The 15,399-nt window shown below is 41.7% G+C and overlaps 4 protein-coding genes and 1 long non-coding RNA gene across 5 annotated transcripts; 1 reads left to right on the top strand and 4 right to left on the bottom strand.

Annotated features, from left to right (window-relative positions):
• Positions 1–837: 837 nt before the first annotated feature.
• Positions 838–4,288, bottom strand: LOC145708839 (uncharacterized). The gene is made up of 9 exons (XM_081786538.1): positions 3,646–4,288; positions 3,154–3,604; positions 2,922–3,107; positions 2,634–2,883; positions 2,021–2,587; positions 1,897–1,982; positions 1,573–1,856; positions 1,189–1,456; positions 838–1,138 (listed from the first exon to the last, which is right to left on the bottom strand). Exons 1-9 carry the CDS (start codon positions 4,286–4,288, stop codon positions 838–840), a joined length of 3,036 nt encoding a protein of 1,011 aa, XP_081642664.1.
• On the bottom strand, positions 4,285–6,355 carry LOC145708838 (uncharacterized). Its single transcript, XM_081786537.1, has 6 exons — positions 6,168–6,355; positions 5,855–6,083; positions 5,599–5,813; positions 4,997–5,371; positions 4,596–4,940; positions 4,285–4,536 (listed from the first exon to the last, which is right to left on the bottom strand). Exons 1-6 carry the CDS (start codon positions 6,240–6,242, stop codon positions 4,285–4,287), a joined length of 1,491 nt encoding a protein of 496 aa, XP_081642663.1. The 5' UTR covers positions 6,243–6,355.
• An 86-nt stretch (positions 6,356–6,441) lies between these two features.
• On the bottom strand, positions 6,442–7,347 carry LOC145708143 (uncharacterized). Its single transcript, XM_081785784.1, has 3 exons — positions 6,814–7,347; positions 6,691–6,773; positions 6,442–6,646 (listed from the first exon to the last, which is right to left on the bottom strand). The coding sequence occupies exons 1-3, from the start codon at positions 6,982–6,984 to the stop codon at positions 6,469–6,471; spliced, it is 432 nt and encodes a 143-aa protein (XP_081641910.1). The 5' UTR covers positions 6,985–7,347; the 3' UTR covers positions 6,442–6,468.
• Positions 7,348–7,836: 489 nt separating this feature from the next.
• LOC145708837 (uncharacterized) lies at positions 7,837–11,224 on the top strand. The gene is made up of 8 exons (XM_081786536.1): positions 7,837–8,054; positions 8,115–8,512; positions 8,685–9,896; positions 9,937–10,047; positions 10,094–10,390; positions 10,435–10,597; positions 10,643–11,073; positions 11,118–11,224. The coding sequence occupies exons 1-8, from the start codon at positions 7,867–7,869 to the stop codon at positions 11,177–11,179; spliced, it is 2,862 nt and encodes a 953-aa protein (XP_081642662.1). The 5' UTR covers positions 7,837–7,866; the 3' UTR covers positions 11,180–11,224.
• Positions 11,225–12,446: 1,222 nt separating this feature from the next.
• LOC145708145 (uncharacterized) lies at positions 12,447–12,780 on the bottom strand. The gene is made up of 2 exons (XR_014134805.1): positions 12,647–12,780; positions 12,447–12,603 (listed from the first exon to the last, which is right to left on the bottom strand). It is a non-coding gene; the product is annotated as an uncharacterized LOC145708145 (long non-coding RNA).
• Between the last annotated feature and the right edge of the window lie 2,619 nt (positions 12,781–15,399).

Raw genomic sequence — 15,399 nt, 5'->3', positions numbered from 1 at the left:
TGGATCGGTACTTTCTTGTCGGTTTTACAAATTAAGACCTGCATTTACTTGCATCGGGGTAACTTACCCCGGGCAATAGACGCACTTGTACAAAGTTAAAATTTATTCATATAAAATATAGGTTCTTTACAGGGTCATAATTACTGGTAATTTCTGTAGTCGAACTTTTTTGGCTCAGGCACGACGGTTACATTTCTAGCAAGCTTTTCGGTTTCAAGGCCCAATTTGTTCCTCCTTTCGACTTCAGAGAGCGGTATGATACGAGCAGCGACTTGAAGTTTGATATAATCTTCAATCTGTGGAATACCATCCTTTTCGCCAATCGGCTTTTCCAGAGTTAAATGGTTGACAAAGTCGTAGACGCCATCTTCCCTTAGAGTAGCCTTCTCGCCGCTTGCTTTGAAGATAACCTCAATTTTGGCGGACAATCCTGGTGCTAGCGGCCCGATTTTGTACTTCGCCGTCAGCCCAGTTAACGAGGGAGACAGTATTTTAAAGCTAAGCTTTGAAAATCCTGAGTTTTGCAATTGAACCACGCGTCTATATGTTTTGCCCTCGATCAAATCACCCAAATCAAGACTTCCGGGATTGAAGTCGCACCGATATCCCCACATTCCAAAAGGATGCTTGTAGCCAACGATTTTCTCCATCTCTACTTGCTGTTGGATGAGCTCCTCACGACCCATCGACCGTGGAAGAATAATCGGTGGTTTTCGTTTTTCAAGAGGAGGAAGAGGTGTTGATACTGATCTTGCAGATGCGGGCCGAGACTTGGCGCGATTCGACTCAGCAGGAGTCGCTGGAGGGGTATCTATACAAGGTTTTCCATTTTTTATCCTAGAAGTGGTGAAATTTGAAATACGAAAACATTCCTGATGGTTTGGCTTGCTTTTCCGGAGGAGGAAGCTTGGCAGCTGCCTTAGCACAGCCGCCTGTTTTGCTCAAAACTTCTAAAAATCTCTTGCCATCCTCTGATTCCCAGTAATTCGGTATTCTCTTTTCTTTGAGTGCTTTCAGATTTCGGCGATATTCTTCCCTCTCATCTTGAACGCGTTTCCAGTCTTCGTCGGTCATCTTTTTCAGAAGTGGAGCTTGAGGTTGTGGACTTGGTGTTCGCGTTTGTGCGATCCAATGTGCCCTTAAATCATACTTGTAAGAGGCTAATTTCTTTATAAATTATAATCGAACCTCAAAGTTGCTGTATCAGTTTCGCAAGAAAGCTTTAAGAATCTCTCCAGTAGATCTGAACGCTCACGTTCAATGACAATAGCAATATCGGAGGCAACTTTCGGTAGCTCTTCGAGTTTTCTAGCTTGTATTTCGTCGTAAACTTGATCCATTTTCTCAGCAACAAATTTTTTCATCTCCGCCGTGACTGTTTCATTTACAACAATCGACCTTATTTTCAGCATTGGTGGCTGAGGGGCGTTCTGATCGTCATCTGCAGTAAGATGACCTAAAAACTCATGAGGAGTATCTCGCTAAAGGTCTCACTCTCATTAAAACTTTTTTTAAAAGTCACCATGGAATATTCGTGTAATGGACTTGGTGTTCGCGTGGAATATTAGTTACCGTTTCGAGTATCGCCGCTGCCACATTTCCTCAAATTGTGCTGACGCAAATACGGAGGTACGAGTGTTTCTTCTTGATAACTGTGAATAGACCAACTTGGCGCTCTCATTTGAGGAGTTAACAAAGTGACCGCTTTCTCATTTGGTGCTTCTGGAACTTGCTGGTGCAAAGCTGCGCTCATAGGATCCTCTTGAATACTTTCAATATCGTGCTTCGCGCAATCGTGATCCAAGAACTCATAAACTTGATCCTTCGATCTCACGTAGAATATACGATCTCGAGGGCTGAAAATACTCTAAAACTAACCGATCTACAGCTCATTACCTGTAATTATCTTCAGTTATCGGACGCTCTTCGGATTCTTCGTTGTCTTCGTTGTGAATGATGGCTGTTTTTCCAATATTTGAAACCTATAGCGAGTGATTAAATGGCATTGTGTGTAGATTACCTGAATAGTTTTCAAACCATCAGGTTCGATGATTTCAAGCGCAGTTGGATCCATTTGTCTGATGATATGCGTTGCGTATCCGCTTTGCTCTGCGGAGAAAACGAAAGTTCCATCTTCTTCAAGAGTAAAATACGCGCCAGATGAGTGCGACATCTGATAACGGCCCGCAGCAGTAATTTGGACATAGGTTCCGTTCGCCATCACGATCATGCACTTCTCAGCATTTTCTTCAAAAAGTATGCATGGCCAACCTGGCTTTTCAACTTGAACGTCGGAGTCAGTCTTGGTTACTCTCGTTCCATCTGGGTACTGGATAATCTCGTCAAATTGACGCTTGACGATGGTTAGTCCATCTGATCGAACGAACATTCGATCATTAGTAGTGGGATCACTGGATGTGTATGCGAGAATCTTTTTGCATCCCTCTGAAGTGCCATCGCGTTTTATAAACTTCTCCTTCGACTTCTCATCGAAGTAAGTCACACTGCCATCCTTGTGAAGGTGCTCTTGCTCCCCTGATTTCAGCTTTCTGTGGATGCCCTCAAACATCACCAACCTTTCGAACTCCTAAATTTTTGGTTATTTGTCGGTGTTACTCGGTCAAACTGATGACCTTATCATGATCTCTCAGCAGGCGGACAAAAATCTTGCCATCATGTATTCCGAAACGTAAGTGCGTTCCATCTGGAGTTGACATATACAATTGCTGAAGTTTTTCTTCTTTTTCAGGCTCTGCAACCGGCTCAGGTGTAGCATCAATGACGTCCTCACTTTTTTCATTCTTCGGCTTTGCACTTGCTTTCTTTCCTTTTGGAGATTTTGAGGCCTCTCTCGCTGCGGCTTCTTCGTCGATCAATTTGTATCTAAATCTAGTTAATAGAGTTCTAATTAGAAAAAATACCTGAAACGACGATCTTCAATCTTATCCTCGACATCAATGTGCTTTGGTCGACCACCATCTCCACAAACTGAATATGCAAGAGAAATACCATCGTTTAGGACGGCTGAAATAGATGAAAATGTAGCTGGTGGAATGAGCTCAGCGAGAGACGAGGAAGTGCTGGAAATTTGAGTGCTGTTTGAAGACCTAAAGATTAATCGTTCTGGCATAATAATTAGGGAAATTTTCTTACGCAGATGATGGGCGTTTTTGTTCCTCGGGATTCCAATTGCGAATGTCCCTTGGTCTTTGCTGATAGTAAGTCACTGTGTTGCGTTTCTGCCGGATTTTTATCATTAAGTCGTTCGCAACATCACTGAAACCAGACTGCTTTATGGAAACATAACCACCATCACTTGTGAAAATCCTTCGTTGTTGTCCATTCGCTGCGAAAATGCGCTCTTTGAGATTGTAACTTTTGTACTGAGGAAATGGATCGTCATCTTTTTTGATTTCAGGCTTTGGCGTGTTTCGGCCGACTGATGCTTTTGAAGATGATCGCGAAGATTTCTTCTTTGATTCCGGACGAGAATCTTTTTTCAATGATTTTCGCGAAGATTTCTTCTTTTCAAGTGCTGGAGCAGACGCTTCTAAAGCCTTGTCACGTGCTTGAGCCTTGAGAGATCCAGGAATAACATATGCAGCTATTAAGACGTTAAAGATTTAAAAAGATACAGCAAAATACCTAAAGTGTTCATTTCGCTTTCCTGTAAGGCGGAGGCAGATAACACTCTCTCTGCTTCAAGCTGAGCTTGGATGAGTCTTTCTTGCTCCTGTTTCGCCTTGATCTTCTGACTTTCCCACTCAGCAAGCCACTCGTCGACTTCTGGTTCAATGTGTTCTATCCAGTGCCTGAATCTACACTTCGACACGACCTTTTCGCACCAACTTTCAAAGTTCTGATTCTTGTTAGCACCTTGACCGACTGGATTATGGAAAACAATCATCCGCCCGTCGTCTCTATTTAGATGATGAACTCGACATGCAGTTGCATCTTCTTGAGCTTCCAATAATCGCTGAGTGGCAACGTATCTCTCGAATCGCTCGTAACAAGTAGAATCGTCCGTTTCGGTTTTGATTGTAGTTTCTTTCAAACGTTCCATGTGATCGCGCTTGTCCCAAGGAATAATGCTTCCGCTTGCTGGAGCTGATAGCTCACCAGTCGCGTCTGCAGTAACGCGGTGAACTTGTTTAGCAGACATATGCAGTAAAATTTGTCGAATTTGAGAGTCTTTTAAAGGATGAACAAGAGAATGGGAAAGGCATACTTCGTTCGAAGCATTCATCAAAATCTTGTTAACAGATCCGTCTTTTCTTTTAATCCTCATCCTGAGTACTTTCCAGCTGACCAGAGGTGATGATCGATGTCTGTCAAGAATCCCTGTGCTTCATCACGCTCTTTGGTATTGTCAAGGCCATAGACAAGATTTAATGGGTACAAGAGAAGCATCTCTTTTTCAATTTGAGCAAGGCGTTTTGGTGTTTCAAGCGTGGCAAGTCGCATACCAATCTCGTCGGACTGATTCATGATCGGAGCGGCGGGCTTCTTTTCGGGCTTTGCAGGTGTGTAAACGTCCTTTTCACGGATGATATATTTAAGTGAATTGATTCTGAAGTTAAGTTCTCATCCACGACCTTTAATTCGTCCAGTTCTGCCTCATTTAGGTCAAAGCACGCAAGAGCACTGTTGATAGCATTAGTCAGCGCCGTATTTCCGACTTTTGTTGGGACCGCTTCGATGCTTTCTACCGAGTTACAAACAGACTCGCGCATGGCATGGACAAGTACGTTAATTGACTGCCCAAGGAAAGGCACATCTTTTGTCTTCGACATGTACCGGCCCATAAGTCGGTTTTGCTCATCTCCACTAGCTGTCGGTATTTCGACCACCTCTAGTTTTTCGTTGAACGCTGCGTACGCGGCGTATTTCTCCTTGAGGTCGTAAGCGAGTGAAGCAATCTCGTCGTACAAGTTGGCAGCCTCCACGTCCGCATCATAGAGAGTCAACTGCCATCGTGTGCAGTCAAGAAGTTTACCCTTTTCGTGGTTTCGTTTTTATACGGTATTTTTAGCTTTGATTGTATAAAAAACCTTTCCTTTTCTTCTGCTCGGCGAAAGATGGTTGTTAGATCATCCCAAAAAAGATGCGGCTTTGAAGCTCCCTTCTCGGATCTCACTTGTATGATCGAAGTAAGTTCAATGCCAGCTTCTGCTAGCAGAGCTGGTAGGCAAGGGTCTTCGAAGCCAATAAGCAGAACATAATGATCTGGTCCATTTTCTGGCTCGTCGTCAATGTACTTTGGAACAACAATTTCTTCCTCTTCTACCTCGCCGCGTTTCTTGAGGTTAGACCACTTTTTCTTTTCCTCAACTTCTGGGGTTTCCGCGCCCTTGCCCTTTCCAGCCTTCTTCTGGGTAAAGAACGAAAATGTTAATTTCGGTTAAAGTTAGTTAGTCAATCAAAACAGGTAATTTATCTGCATTCTATTATTTTTGATTGATGGTCTCTATTGAGAGACCTTTTTTTAAATAAACAACATACAGTGCTAATGTTAATTAATAATGCCATAATCACGGTTCACATTTCTAGCTTGGTTAGAAATGGAATGATTGAATGATTTAGTCTATCTAAGACCACCTTCGCGCTCGGTGTTCGTTTAGGCGATTTTGCCGATTTTTTTCTAGCGCTGCCTTTCTTCGCACTGCCTTTTCTTTTACCGCCCTTAGAGCCTTCGTCAGCTGTTCCAGGTCGAAGATTTCGGCGAACCATGTCTGCTTCTTTGTCGCGTAGAAGAAGTGTTTTCACTAGTTTCGCTAAAACTCCCGGCTGGAGCTGAGACACATCCGTGATATCTTAACCTGATATAAATCTCTTTTCAACAATATCACTCAACCTGCTCCATCGACGCCCTTGCACTGCTCGAGTATTTCCGAATACATTCCTTGGCCGCGGTTTTTCTTGTCCAAGACGAGTTCATTCGCTTGCTCAGCAGTGACCATCGAAAACCGTTGACGATTAGTGATGGTCTCTTTGAGGCGCTCTTGAACTTGCAATGATGTTTCTTGATCTTCACCAAGGATCAGGTGAACTTCGGAGCTGAATCCCGGCTCTTGATACGACTCCTAATTATTTGTTTTTTTGATTATTCTTATAATTTTATTCGAAAGAATTTCAAATTAATTTACAACGAAAAATGATGAAAATACCTGCACAAGCTCATTTTCCCAGGAAGACTTGGCTGCTGATTTCCCTGCCGGAGCTGCTTTCGCCTTTGGCGGCATTCTCTTTGTCCAAGTAGCAAAAGCTGCCTTTTAACAAAAACTGTCCTCTCTCTTTATCTGTTCTAGAAAAATGACAAAGGCATCAAAAAATAAATTACAGAGCTAAGAGCCCGAAGCCATAGATATTTTCGGTCGAGCTCAGATTTGGCTGCTTTAGTGTTGCTAAGGAAACGAAGGTAGGAACGCGCGCGACGATAGTTGAAACTTTATTTTTTTCTTTTATTTTTTAAAATGATTCCAGAAATGAGCCAGAAGATGAAGATGGCTGCGAGAGAAAGTTACGCGAGTAGAGCTCTTGCTGAGCTGATTTTTGAGTTACTTTTGACTTCTCCGACGGTTTCGTTTGTCCAGTTGAGACTTCCATTGCAATTGATGGGACAGCAGGAAACTCTTCAAATAATTCGCTGCGATAAGAGTTATAGTTTCCTATCAGTCGCAAAAACTTTACTTGACAATGGTGTTGTAATTAATATTTCCTCTTGATTCGATACAAAGTGCGCGCATCATCTCGTTGAACTCACCTTCCGCCATCTAAAGAGGTGTCACAAGACTATCTTCAAACAGAAACTACCTTTTCGCCTGTGTTGAGCATGAGCGAGCGAAGAGCTCTTACGGGCATCATCCCTGACTTCGTTTTGTCGGCTTTTTCGAATGCGAGGAGCACTTCTTCTTTTGGGTCGGTCTTTGAACGGAACTTCTCCGCGATTTCGATAAATGTAGGAAAGTCGACTTTCTCCTTCATGCTTTTTCCCAGACTTTTAAGATTTTCGCGTAGCTCTTGTTTTGTGATGTAAATTCCACTTGTTCGGTAGATCTTCGACGGATTTAATGAATTTAATTAATTAATCAATTTGAAATTAACTTTTTTAAATCCAAAACTCGAGAGCTTCTTTTCCTCTCACTTTCTTGAATTTTCCACTGGAATAATCGAAGCATTCTCTCAATTTCGAAGTTTCTGCTTGGTCCATTTCAGGAGAATTCAACGTTTGTTTCCACTTTCACTTTTTTCAGCGCTACTAACTTGTCATCTTCAAATAAGATTCAAATATCCACGGATGCTGTCTCCACTCATTGATTGAAAAACAAAACGAAATTTTACGTTCAGAACAAGTGAATCTATCTTTTTGTACAAGGCTCTTTCAGAAACCATTTTTGAAACGTGGTGATGAAAATATTTATAAACAAAAACTCCACTAAATTTTTAGATTGCAAGGCGACAACACGGTCTCTTATTTGATACCATTCTAGTTCTGAATCACAGTTTCTGATCTTAATGGTTTGAAGGAAACTCTCGCATAATATCGAAAAAAAAAATTATGCACAAAATTTAAAACATAACAGACATCAAGGAGTCATAGAAAAGAGCGCAAGAACTCGCAGCGTTGATTAGATTATGTCATTACGCAAGAGGTTCCCTTAAGTCTCCGCGAATTTGTTGATAATTATAGGTAGACTGGGTGATTACTGAGTACTTCTGAGCGACGTGGGGACCCAAAGAGGTTCGTGAAAGCGCGTGTTTCCCCGTGAGCGCCACCACCGCACAATGCTGACTCGCGAAATAGCAAAGATGCTCAGAATCGTAAGGACAAAACTAATCACCATTCTCTTCTAATAACATCTCAAAATGAGAGTTATTGTTGGAGTGTTTTTAATATTATCGATATCGGCTCAAAACCCACTTTACAAAAGTCTCGAGCTTTTCAAGAGAAACCAATGGCAGGTCAACAAAGTCCTCAAATCTCAGGACCAGAGATTCGTCGGTCGCATGGACGAGATCGAGGCCGCCATAATTAAGCAAAATGATGTTATCAGGTAAGTTTATTTACGTAGCTGCAGCATATTAATGAGAGCTAATTACTAATTGAAATATAGACACACAATGTCACAAGTTGATAAACTCACCAAAAATTCCGACGAGTCAGAAGAAGCCCTGAATGTGGCCGTAGGAAAGATTGAGAGCCTCAGTTCCAAGCTGGAGGAATCCGATGCGAAATTCATCGCGGCAGCTAAGGAGATTCAAGCGCTCAAGTCAAAGCTCGAAAGCTCAGAGCTCAAAGTGAGACTCTTAGAAGATCGGATCAGCGATGCTGAACATGCAGATTTTTCCGCTCAAGATGGACCTGAGACAATTAAAGACATTGCCGTAAAAGCACCTGCTTCGAGAATTGAGAAGAATCCTCCAGTGGCGGTGAAAGCACCTAAACCTGAGGTTTCGAAGCCCGTACGTCCAAAAAATCCTCAAGAAAAAGATGCAAAGCACATTTTCGCACGTTATCAATTTAGAAAGGCTTCATTGAAAATTTAACAACAAATAGATATTGATGGTTTCAAATTGGTGGAAACGGATTCTTTTAGTTTTAGCAACACAAGTTCTTTCCTCGGTATTAATTAAAGCAGCCTCTTGTAACGGATTTAATGATTTGTTTTGCATCCTTGTGTTAGCCGCCCCAAAGAAAGTTCCAGTTGTCCAAGAAAAGACAGATGTTCCAAAGCAATCGGCAGCAAAAACTCCTTCAAAGCCCGTTCTTGTTTCTGGTGTTCCTAAAGCTGACAACGAGGACGACTCGTCAAGTGGATTTGCTGGATTGCTTAGTCAATTAAAAGAACGTCCTACTATTGCTCCAACAGAAGCACCAAAATTGATTGGTGATTACGACGAAAGAGGCTGCGCGCCTATTGCTCAAGTGTCAGAAACTGCCGGCGGATGGGTCCACACGAGCTGGGTTGATGGAGGCGATGATAGCAGCACTTCTTTCAATGCATTTGCTTACGTTCCACTTCCGGAATTTGTTCCTTCAGATGCGAAAATATTGATGAAATTCAATGGCGTCGCATCGGATATTCAAGTGTGGCAGGCCTCACCAAAACGTATTTCCTCGGATGGTGATCTTTGGTTGTTTACTCCAACTGATTTCAATGTCGTCAAACAAAATGCTGGAAGCACATGGAAATTCAACTTTATAGCTACAGTAGCTAGCAGCGCACCAACAATGGAACTTTCTCTTTGCAAAAACTTCGATGCGCCAGAAGTAGTGGAAGATACGATCATGCTTTTAGATTATGGAATTTACGAAAACGAAAAGGAAAGCGCAGAAGAAAGTGAAGAGTACGATGAAGACGAAATCATGCTTGATTATGATTTATCAACAGAAGAAAAACCATTAGACATAATTTCCGCTTTAGGAATGGTGCCGGCACCTAAGCCAGCAAATGCTCGTCCGAAACCAGTTTCGAATTTTAGACCACCTATCGGTGCCCCGATCGGAAGTTTTAATCGCCCGTCCACGAATCGTAGGGTCATATCGGGTGGAAGATGCTCTAAGCCGGCAGGACATGCTCCAGTTAATCCGACTCAAATCTCAGCCAATTTTACACCATCCCCTGTCGAGGAGCTCGATGTTTTCCAATACGATCTCAATGAAGTCTTGCACAAGTCGATTCTTTTCTACGAAGCCCAGCGCGCTGGTAAATTGCCTGAAAATAACAGAGTTCCATGGAGGGGAGATTCTGTACTAACTGATGGATGTGATATTGGTGTTGATCTCAGTGGAGGATGGTTCGATGCGGGCGACCACGTAAAGTATACTTTTCCTGCTGCTTTTACAACCACAATGCTCGTTTGGTCCATCCTCGACTATGAAGATGCATATGAAGGTGAGAGAGAATAAGTAATCATAGGGTCTAACATTCTTAGCCGCCAACGAATTGGAAAATGCTCTTGATCAAGTACGCTGGAAGCTTGAGTGGCTTTTGGCTGCACACCTTAGTCCAAACGAGTTGGTCGTCATGGTTGGCGATCCAAAAGGTATATCCAATATAATAAGAATTCACGCTTACGTGCATTTTCAAAGCTGATCATGGCCGCTGGGGTCCCCCTGAGACTCTAAAACTCCGTCGCCCTACTTATGTGGTAAACCAGCAAAAACCCGGTACAGAACCGGCCGCAGAGACTTCAGCAGCACTAGCAGCTGGGTACTTGCTTTTTAAAACACGTGATCCAGAATTTGCTGAGCGTTGCCTTACCTCTTCAAAACAACTACTGGAGTTCTCTGATAGAAATCGTCAAAACTATCACAAAAGCGTTCCTGAGGTGACTGAATTCTACAAATCGTGGTCTGGCTATGAAGATGAACTTTGTTGGGCAACAGGTTAGCGTCATTAAATGATAAAAGAGTCTAACTGTCTTCAACAGCATGGGTTTATAAAGCAACTGGCGATGTTGCTTACGGTCGACTGGCAAGACATTATTATGACACTTTCAATTGTGGCAAAATTGAAGAGTCGTTTGACTGGGACAAAAAGCAGGCTGGTGTCCAACTTCTGATGGCACAAATAACGGGCGAAGACAAGTACAGGTTCGTTATAGATGCATTTTATAAAGATTAATTGAACAATATTAGGAACGACGTTAACCGTCACGCAGTCCATCTCATATCTCGGCAAGCCACATCGCGAGCAGGGCTTCTTTGGTTCCACAAATGGGGCTCTCTTCGAATCGCCAATAACTGGGGAGCATTTCTTCTAGGAGCTTCTCAGATTGAACCTAAGCTTGCACGAGCCGGTGAATTCGCACTCAAAGGCATCGAACAGTTGGGATACTCCCTTGGCGATCAAGGGCGCTCTTATGTCGTTGGATTCGGACACAACCCGCCAGTAAGACCACATCACAGAGCTGCTAGTTGCCCTGGCGGCAGCAGTGATTGTGGAAATATGCTGCATTCATCTAAGCCTAACCATTGGGTTCTTTATGGAGCTCTTGTAGGTGGGCCTGATCAAAATGACCGATATTACGATAAACGAAGCGATTACGTCATGAACGAAGTCGCTATTGGTAAGGTTTATTTGGCGACACATCTAAAGTAAAATTAAATTTAGATTACAACGCTTGCTATCAATACTCAGCTGCTGCACTGAAACATATTCTTATCAATGGTTAATCTCATTGAATGTTTATCCCTGTAAATAAATGAAGCCAGCTATTCCTTCAAAATCCGACTGTCAATATTTTATTGAGGACATCAATCAAATTTGCGGAATTAATTCAATGTTTTGTGAGGAAATTGCTCAAAATAACAGGAAACACTTGAATATCCTATTGTAAAGGGAAGTAAATTCCCAAGTTATAAGTTTTTTATTTGTAAAATATATAAGTTATTTTCACGATTCAAAGAGTATCATCTTAACGAAAGATAGTCAGATCTTTCAGCGAGGTGCCAGGACGCGTTTACATAAAGATCGCCTTTATGAGGTTAAACTAGTGCACCACTTTCATGAATGCTCGAAAGCTTCTCTCGTTTGAGTAGTAACGTTGCAACAACGAAAACTGAAATTAGAAAGAATTATCTTTTTTTATATTTTATTCTTACTCTTTGATCATGGCCGCCGATAGTGGTCTTTCGCTTTTCTTTCTTTGACAATCGCGTGATCTTGTGCTGGTTTCGGTAGCACTTGTCATCGCTAGAACGAATAATCAAATTGTTGTTGATATTCATTACCTCCAAGTATTATGTGGTGGAGTTGGGCACCAAACCGCCTCTTGGAGTTGACGAAAAGACCACCAAAAAACTATCACCAACAAGATAGTAAGAAGAAGATATATCTTCAAAAGGATTAGTAAAGCCAACGCTTTTTGATATCCAAAACTGTGTGTTAATCCTTCTCATATGGTTGAAATATGGATGATACTCTAAGCCGAAAGCAATTTGCTCAATGAAAGAAACTTCCCCATCACCTTGGTCAACAGACTGCATCAACTGTTAATGAAATAAGGCAAATTGCAATATACCTGAGTTCCGTCGACACTGTACAAAAAGACTGAACACGGGCGGTTTTGTCGCTGTGAATCTTTTATAATCGAACAGAATTGGTCCCTGCTCACGAAACGAAACTGTGAACACTACTTGTACTCCTGATTCCTACCGTGTCATTACGACCAACTTCTCATCCCTTATTCTGACGAAGCTGGTCAATTCGTGAAGAGAAATCACAACTGACTCGTTGTGAATCGCAAAATGCTTCTCTATGAACATCTTTTTCTACCAAAGAAGTGAAAGCGTGAAGTTGTCAGCGCGAGTCTGGATTTGGATAAAAATATATATGCGTCTCGTATTTTGTTAATCGATATCTTTAGAATAGATTTGGCGAATTCAGTTTTTATTTTAGAGAAAGAATACAGACGAGAATGAGTTGAATACAGGAGAATATAAGACTGGTGTTGGAATACAGATGTGCACAGAGAAAGAGAGAGAGTTGGACTATTGACTGTAGAGATGAGTATAGAATGGATGTATCTGTGAGAAGTTGGCCATCGATGGGGTTACTTGAACACGATTTGCTTTCGTTCACCGCTTGCAAGTGGCATCTAAGTAAACGTTAGAGCTATTCTGTGTAAATTTCTACAATACTCGATTGAGAATGTTTCGTCCGTCGCCCGAATTATCAGCCTGCTCTTGCGCGTCGTCCTCATTCATTTTTCGTTGCTCTTCTTCGCGTTGTCGTGCCCGGCGCGCTCGTTCCTGGTCTCCTTGATACTCCATGTATCGAATCAAGCACCACAGGAGTATTTTGCAGATTTGCGGCCAGATGACTGAAAAACATTGTTTGATCATTATTATTAAACAAGACTTACCCTCGATAAAGAATATTACGACGAGGCCGGGCACGACAATATAGAAGTAGAGCCACTGGACAGTGTTTTCCGGCACGGGGTAGGGCATGATTTAGGATGAGTGACAGACATTTCCTTAGCTTTTGATAAACCCTTAATTCCAGTATCATTCTAGAGATGATACAGATTTTTTTTCAAAAAGGTCAATTTCATTCGTGATTTCAGGTGAGGCCTAGCTGTCGTAGAAGATGGTTTAGAGTATGCGGCGAATAAAATTATTCTTTGATTTGGAAGTGGTAGGGTACTTTGTGATAAAAAATGAAGAAGCGATTAAAGTTTGATGGTGGATTCAGGCGATTTGAGTGCCCTGCGAAAGCGCCGTTCATTTTTCATTCAACAAACCTCTCGGTGAGGTGCACTCTTCAGAAAACTACTCAGACAGAGAGAATAAGAATTCCGAATAATGCAAAAGAAAAAACTGTTTCAGCTTACCTTGCTCGCAATAGCCGACTCTTTCACAATAAAGGATCATGAAAACGCTCAGGTATCTTTTAACAGACTCACATTACTGGAATTGATTTCATTTATTTATTATTTGGAATTGATGAGTTATTTTTAGGCATTACTTGTAAAAAAATTCTCGACTGAGTCACTTAGAATAGACAAAAAAAGTCACACTGGCTTCAAGATACAACCGAGTGGATTTCAGTCAGGGTTTTTATTTATCCCCCTTTTAAAAGATATGTTGATGAGTAAAACCCTATTTTCAGCTTGAAACAAATAATATGCCAGAGGCGCCTATAGTTCTGAAACAAGCAAACTCGCGCCCAGATGAGATCAGCACAGATTTTGAAAACGAATCAGTTACTGATGATATGCGACTTCCGAAGAACCTCTCTCAGAAAAGGCCTCGCCCACTTAAAGATATTCTTTTTGTTAATGGAGATGACAAAAACAAATATCTTTACTGGAATACGTCGCAAATTGAAGAAAATTGGAGCACCTTTGAATTTCAAAAGCAAGAAATGCGTAAAGTTGATGGAAAACTCAGGTCATGGTATGCCAACAACAAGGACAACACATCCAGCTCTGTTCTATTAGTAGGATTATCCAGCAATTAAAGGACTTTGGCAAACCATCAATAAAGTAAAATTTGTCTGGAAGTCGAGGTCGTCTTTCTCTCATCTGACTTCGAGCTAGTAATTCAATCTTTTTGGGCGAATGTTCCAAAGGAGATCCATGAAAATCGCGAGCTCAGCTACGATTTAATGAAGATTTACCCAGAATCTCACGTATGAATCAACGTTTTAAAAATATCCGTAACATTTTGATAGGAGATGTGCGACGAAGTTAAAAGACAACACATTTTCGAAGAAGAATGTAAGAATCAACAGCCCGCGAGTGAATGCAAGGCAAAGAATGAACGAAAGATAAAGAAATCGTTGAGATGTGTACCAAACAGCGTTCTTTTGCCAAATACTCCGCGTTGGGTGAAAGTTCAGAAGTTGTATGGATGGAAACCCTCAAGTTCGCTGACAATTTCGGTCCATGCCGCCAAGGGCACAGGTAATTAGTCTTTCATGATTCCAAAACTTATTTTCTTGATAGTCGTTGGGATGGACGATTGGCTTTTCACGGAGTGCAAAAGACCTGCTAATGCTGAGAACGACTCAAAAGTAGAAGTTAATTCGGAGAAGTCGAAACCAACTGCTACAACTCCTAGGCAAGTATTTATTTTTTTTATTAATCATGCTCTAAATCAATATCAGCCCGAGCCCATCAGCATCAGTGCGTCCAAAAACTAAAAAGCAAACAACCACAACTACAACGACGACGACGACGACGAAGACAACTCGAAACAAAACGCCGCCGCCGAAAAAATCAGCACCAACAAAACCAGCTTGGAGGCCGGTGAAATCAACATCGACGCCAAATAAAAGCCCTTATCCTACAATTAACCAGTTCTACAACGCGCAAGCAGGTGAAGAATTAGCAAAGTCGTCAACAACATCGACAACGAAAGCGCCACCAACGCGACCTCAAGCGACTAAACGACAGGCAACAACGTCGACTAATTTTGCACAGGAACTGGTTTTATATGTATTAGTCATAATTAACCGAGCAATAAGAATTTTGATAAATTTCAAATGCAGTTTCTTTGTGTTCTGTAGATGCTTGTTTTATAACAACCTAATAAAGACCCCCTGGTCAGGTGCCTGGAACTCGAACGAATTCTCACCTTGGCCGACATCGAAAGCTAGTGAGGCTCCACGAGTTTATCATCCTCCTTCCCTGCAAGAAATTCTCCACCAATCGCCAAGAAATATTATCCAGCCGATTCCGAGTTCGGAAACACCGCCGGACAGTGACTCCCAAATAAGTAAATCATCATAAAGTGCTTACTTTTCATTACATTTGATTCAGTGGAGCCAGAAGAATCGGAAGTTATAGAAGAGAAAAAGAGTTCTAAAGCATTGGCTATTTGGATGGTCATCATTGGAATCATTATCACGTTGATCTGCATGCTTTACTGTTGTTATAAATTCGATA

The sequence above is a fragment of the Oikopleura dioica genome, chromosome XSR, assembly GCF_907165135.1.
Source record: "Oikopleura dioica chromosome XSR, OKI2018_I68_1.0, whole genome shotgun sequence".
Classification (NCBI taxonomy): domain Eukaryota; kingdom Metazoa; phylum Chordata; class Appendicularia; order Copelata; family Oikopleuridae; genus Oikopleura; species Oikopleura dioica.
This window is presented reverse-complemented; position numbering and strand designations above follow the sequence as displayed.

Coding starts and splice junctions, on each gene's coding strand:
- LOC145708839 (XM_081786538.1), bottom strand. CDS start 4,288: ATGAGGATTAAAAGAAAAGACGGATCTGTTAACAAGATTTTGATGAAT. Junction 2,588..2,633: donor TGCTGAGAGATCATGATAAG/GTCATCAGTTTG, acceptor CCAAAAATTTAG/GAGTTCGAAAGGTTGGTGAT. Junction 1,457..1,572: donor CAGCGGCGATACTCGAAACG/GTAACTAATATT, acceptor ATGAGTTTTTAG/GTCATCTTACTGCAGATGAC.
- LOC145708838 (XM_081786537.1), bottom strand. CDS start 6,242: ATGCCGCCAAAGGCGAAAGCAGCTCCGGCAGGGAAATCAGCAGCCAAG. Junction 6,084..6,167: donor GGGAAAATGAGCTTGTGCAG/GTATTTTCATCA, acceptor ACAAATAATTAG/GAGTCGTATCAAGAGCCGGG. Junction 4,537..4,595: donor CAGAACTGGACGAATTAAAG/GTCGTGGATGAG, acceptor ATCCGTGAAAAG/GACGTTTACACACCTGCAAA.
- LOC145708143 (XM_081785784.1), bottom strand. CDS start 6,984: ATGAAGGAGAAAGTCGACTTTCCTACATTTATCGAAATCGCGGAGAAG. Junction 6,774..6,813: donor TGCTCAACACAGGCGAAAAG/GTAGTTTCTGTT, acceptor ACACCTCTTTAG/ATGGCGGAAGGTGAGTTCAA. Junction 6,647..6,690: donor AATTACAACACCATTGTCAA/GTAAAGTTTTTG, acceptor CTCTTATCGCAG/CGAATTATTTGAAGAGTTTC.
- LOC145708837 (XM_081786536.1), top strand. CDS start 7,867: ATGAGAGTTATTGTTGGAGTGTTTTTAATATTATCGATATCGGCTCAA. Junction 8,055..8,114: donor AAGCAAAATGATGTTATCAG/GTAAGTTTATTT, acceptor ATTGAAATATAG/ACACACAATGTCACAAGTTG. Junction 10,391..10,434: donor TGAACTTTGTTGGGCAACAG/GTTAGCGTCATT, acceptor TGTCTTCAACAG/CATGGGTTTATAAAGCAACT.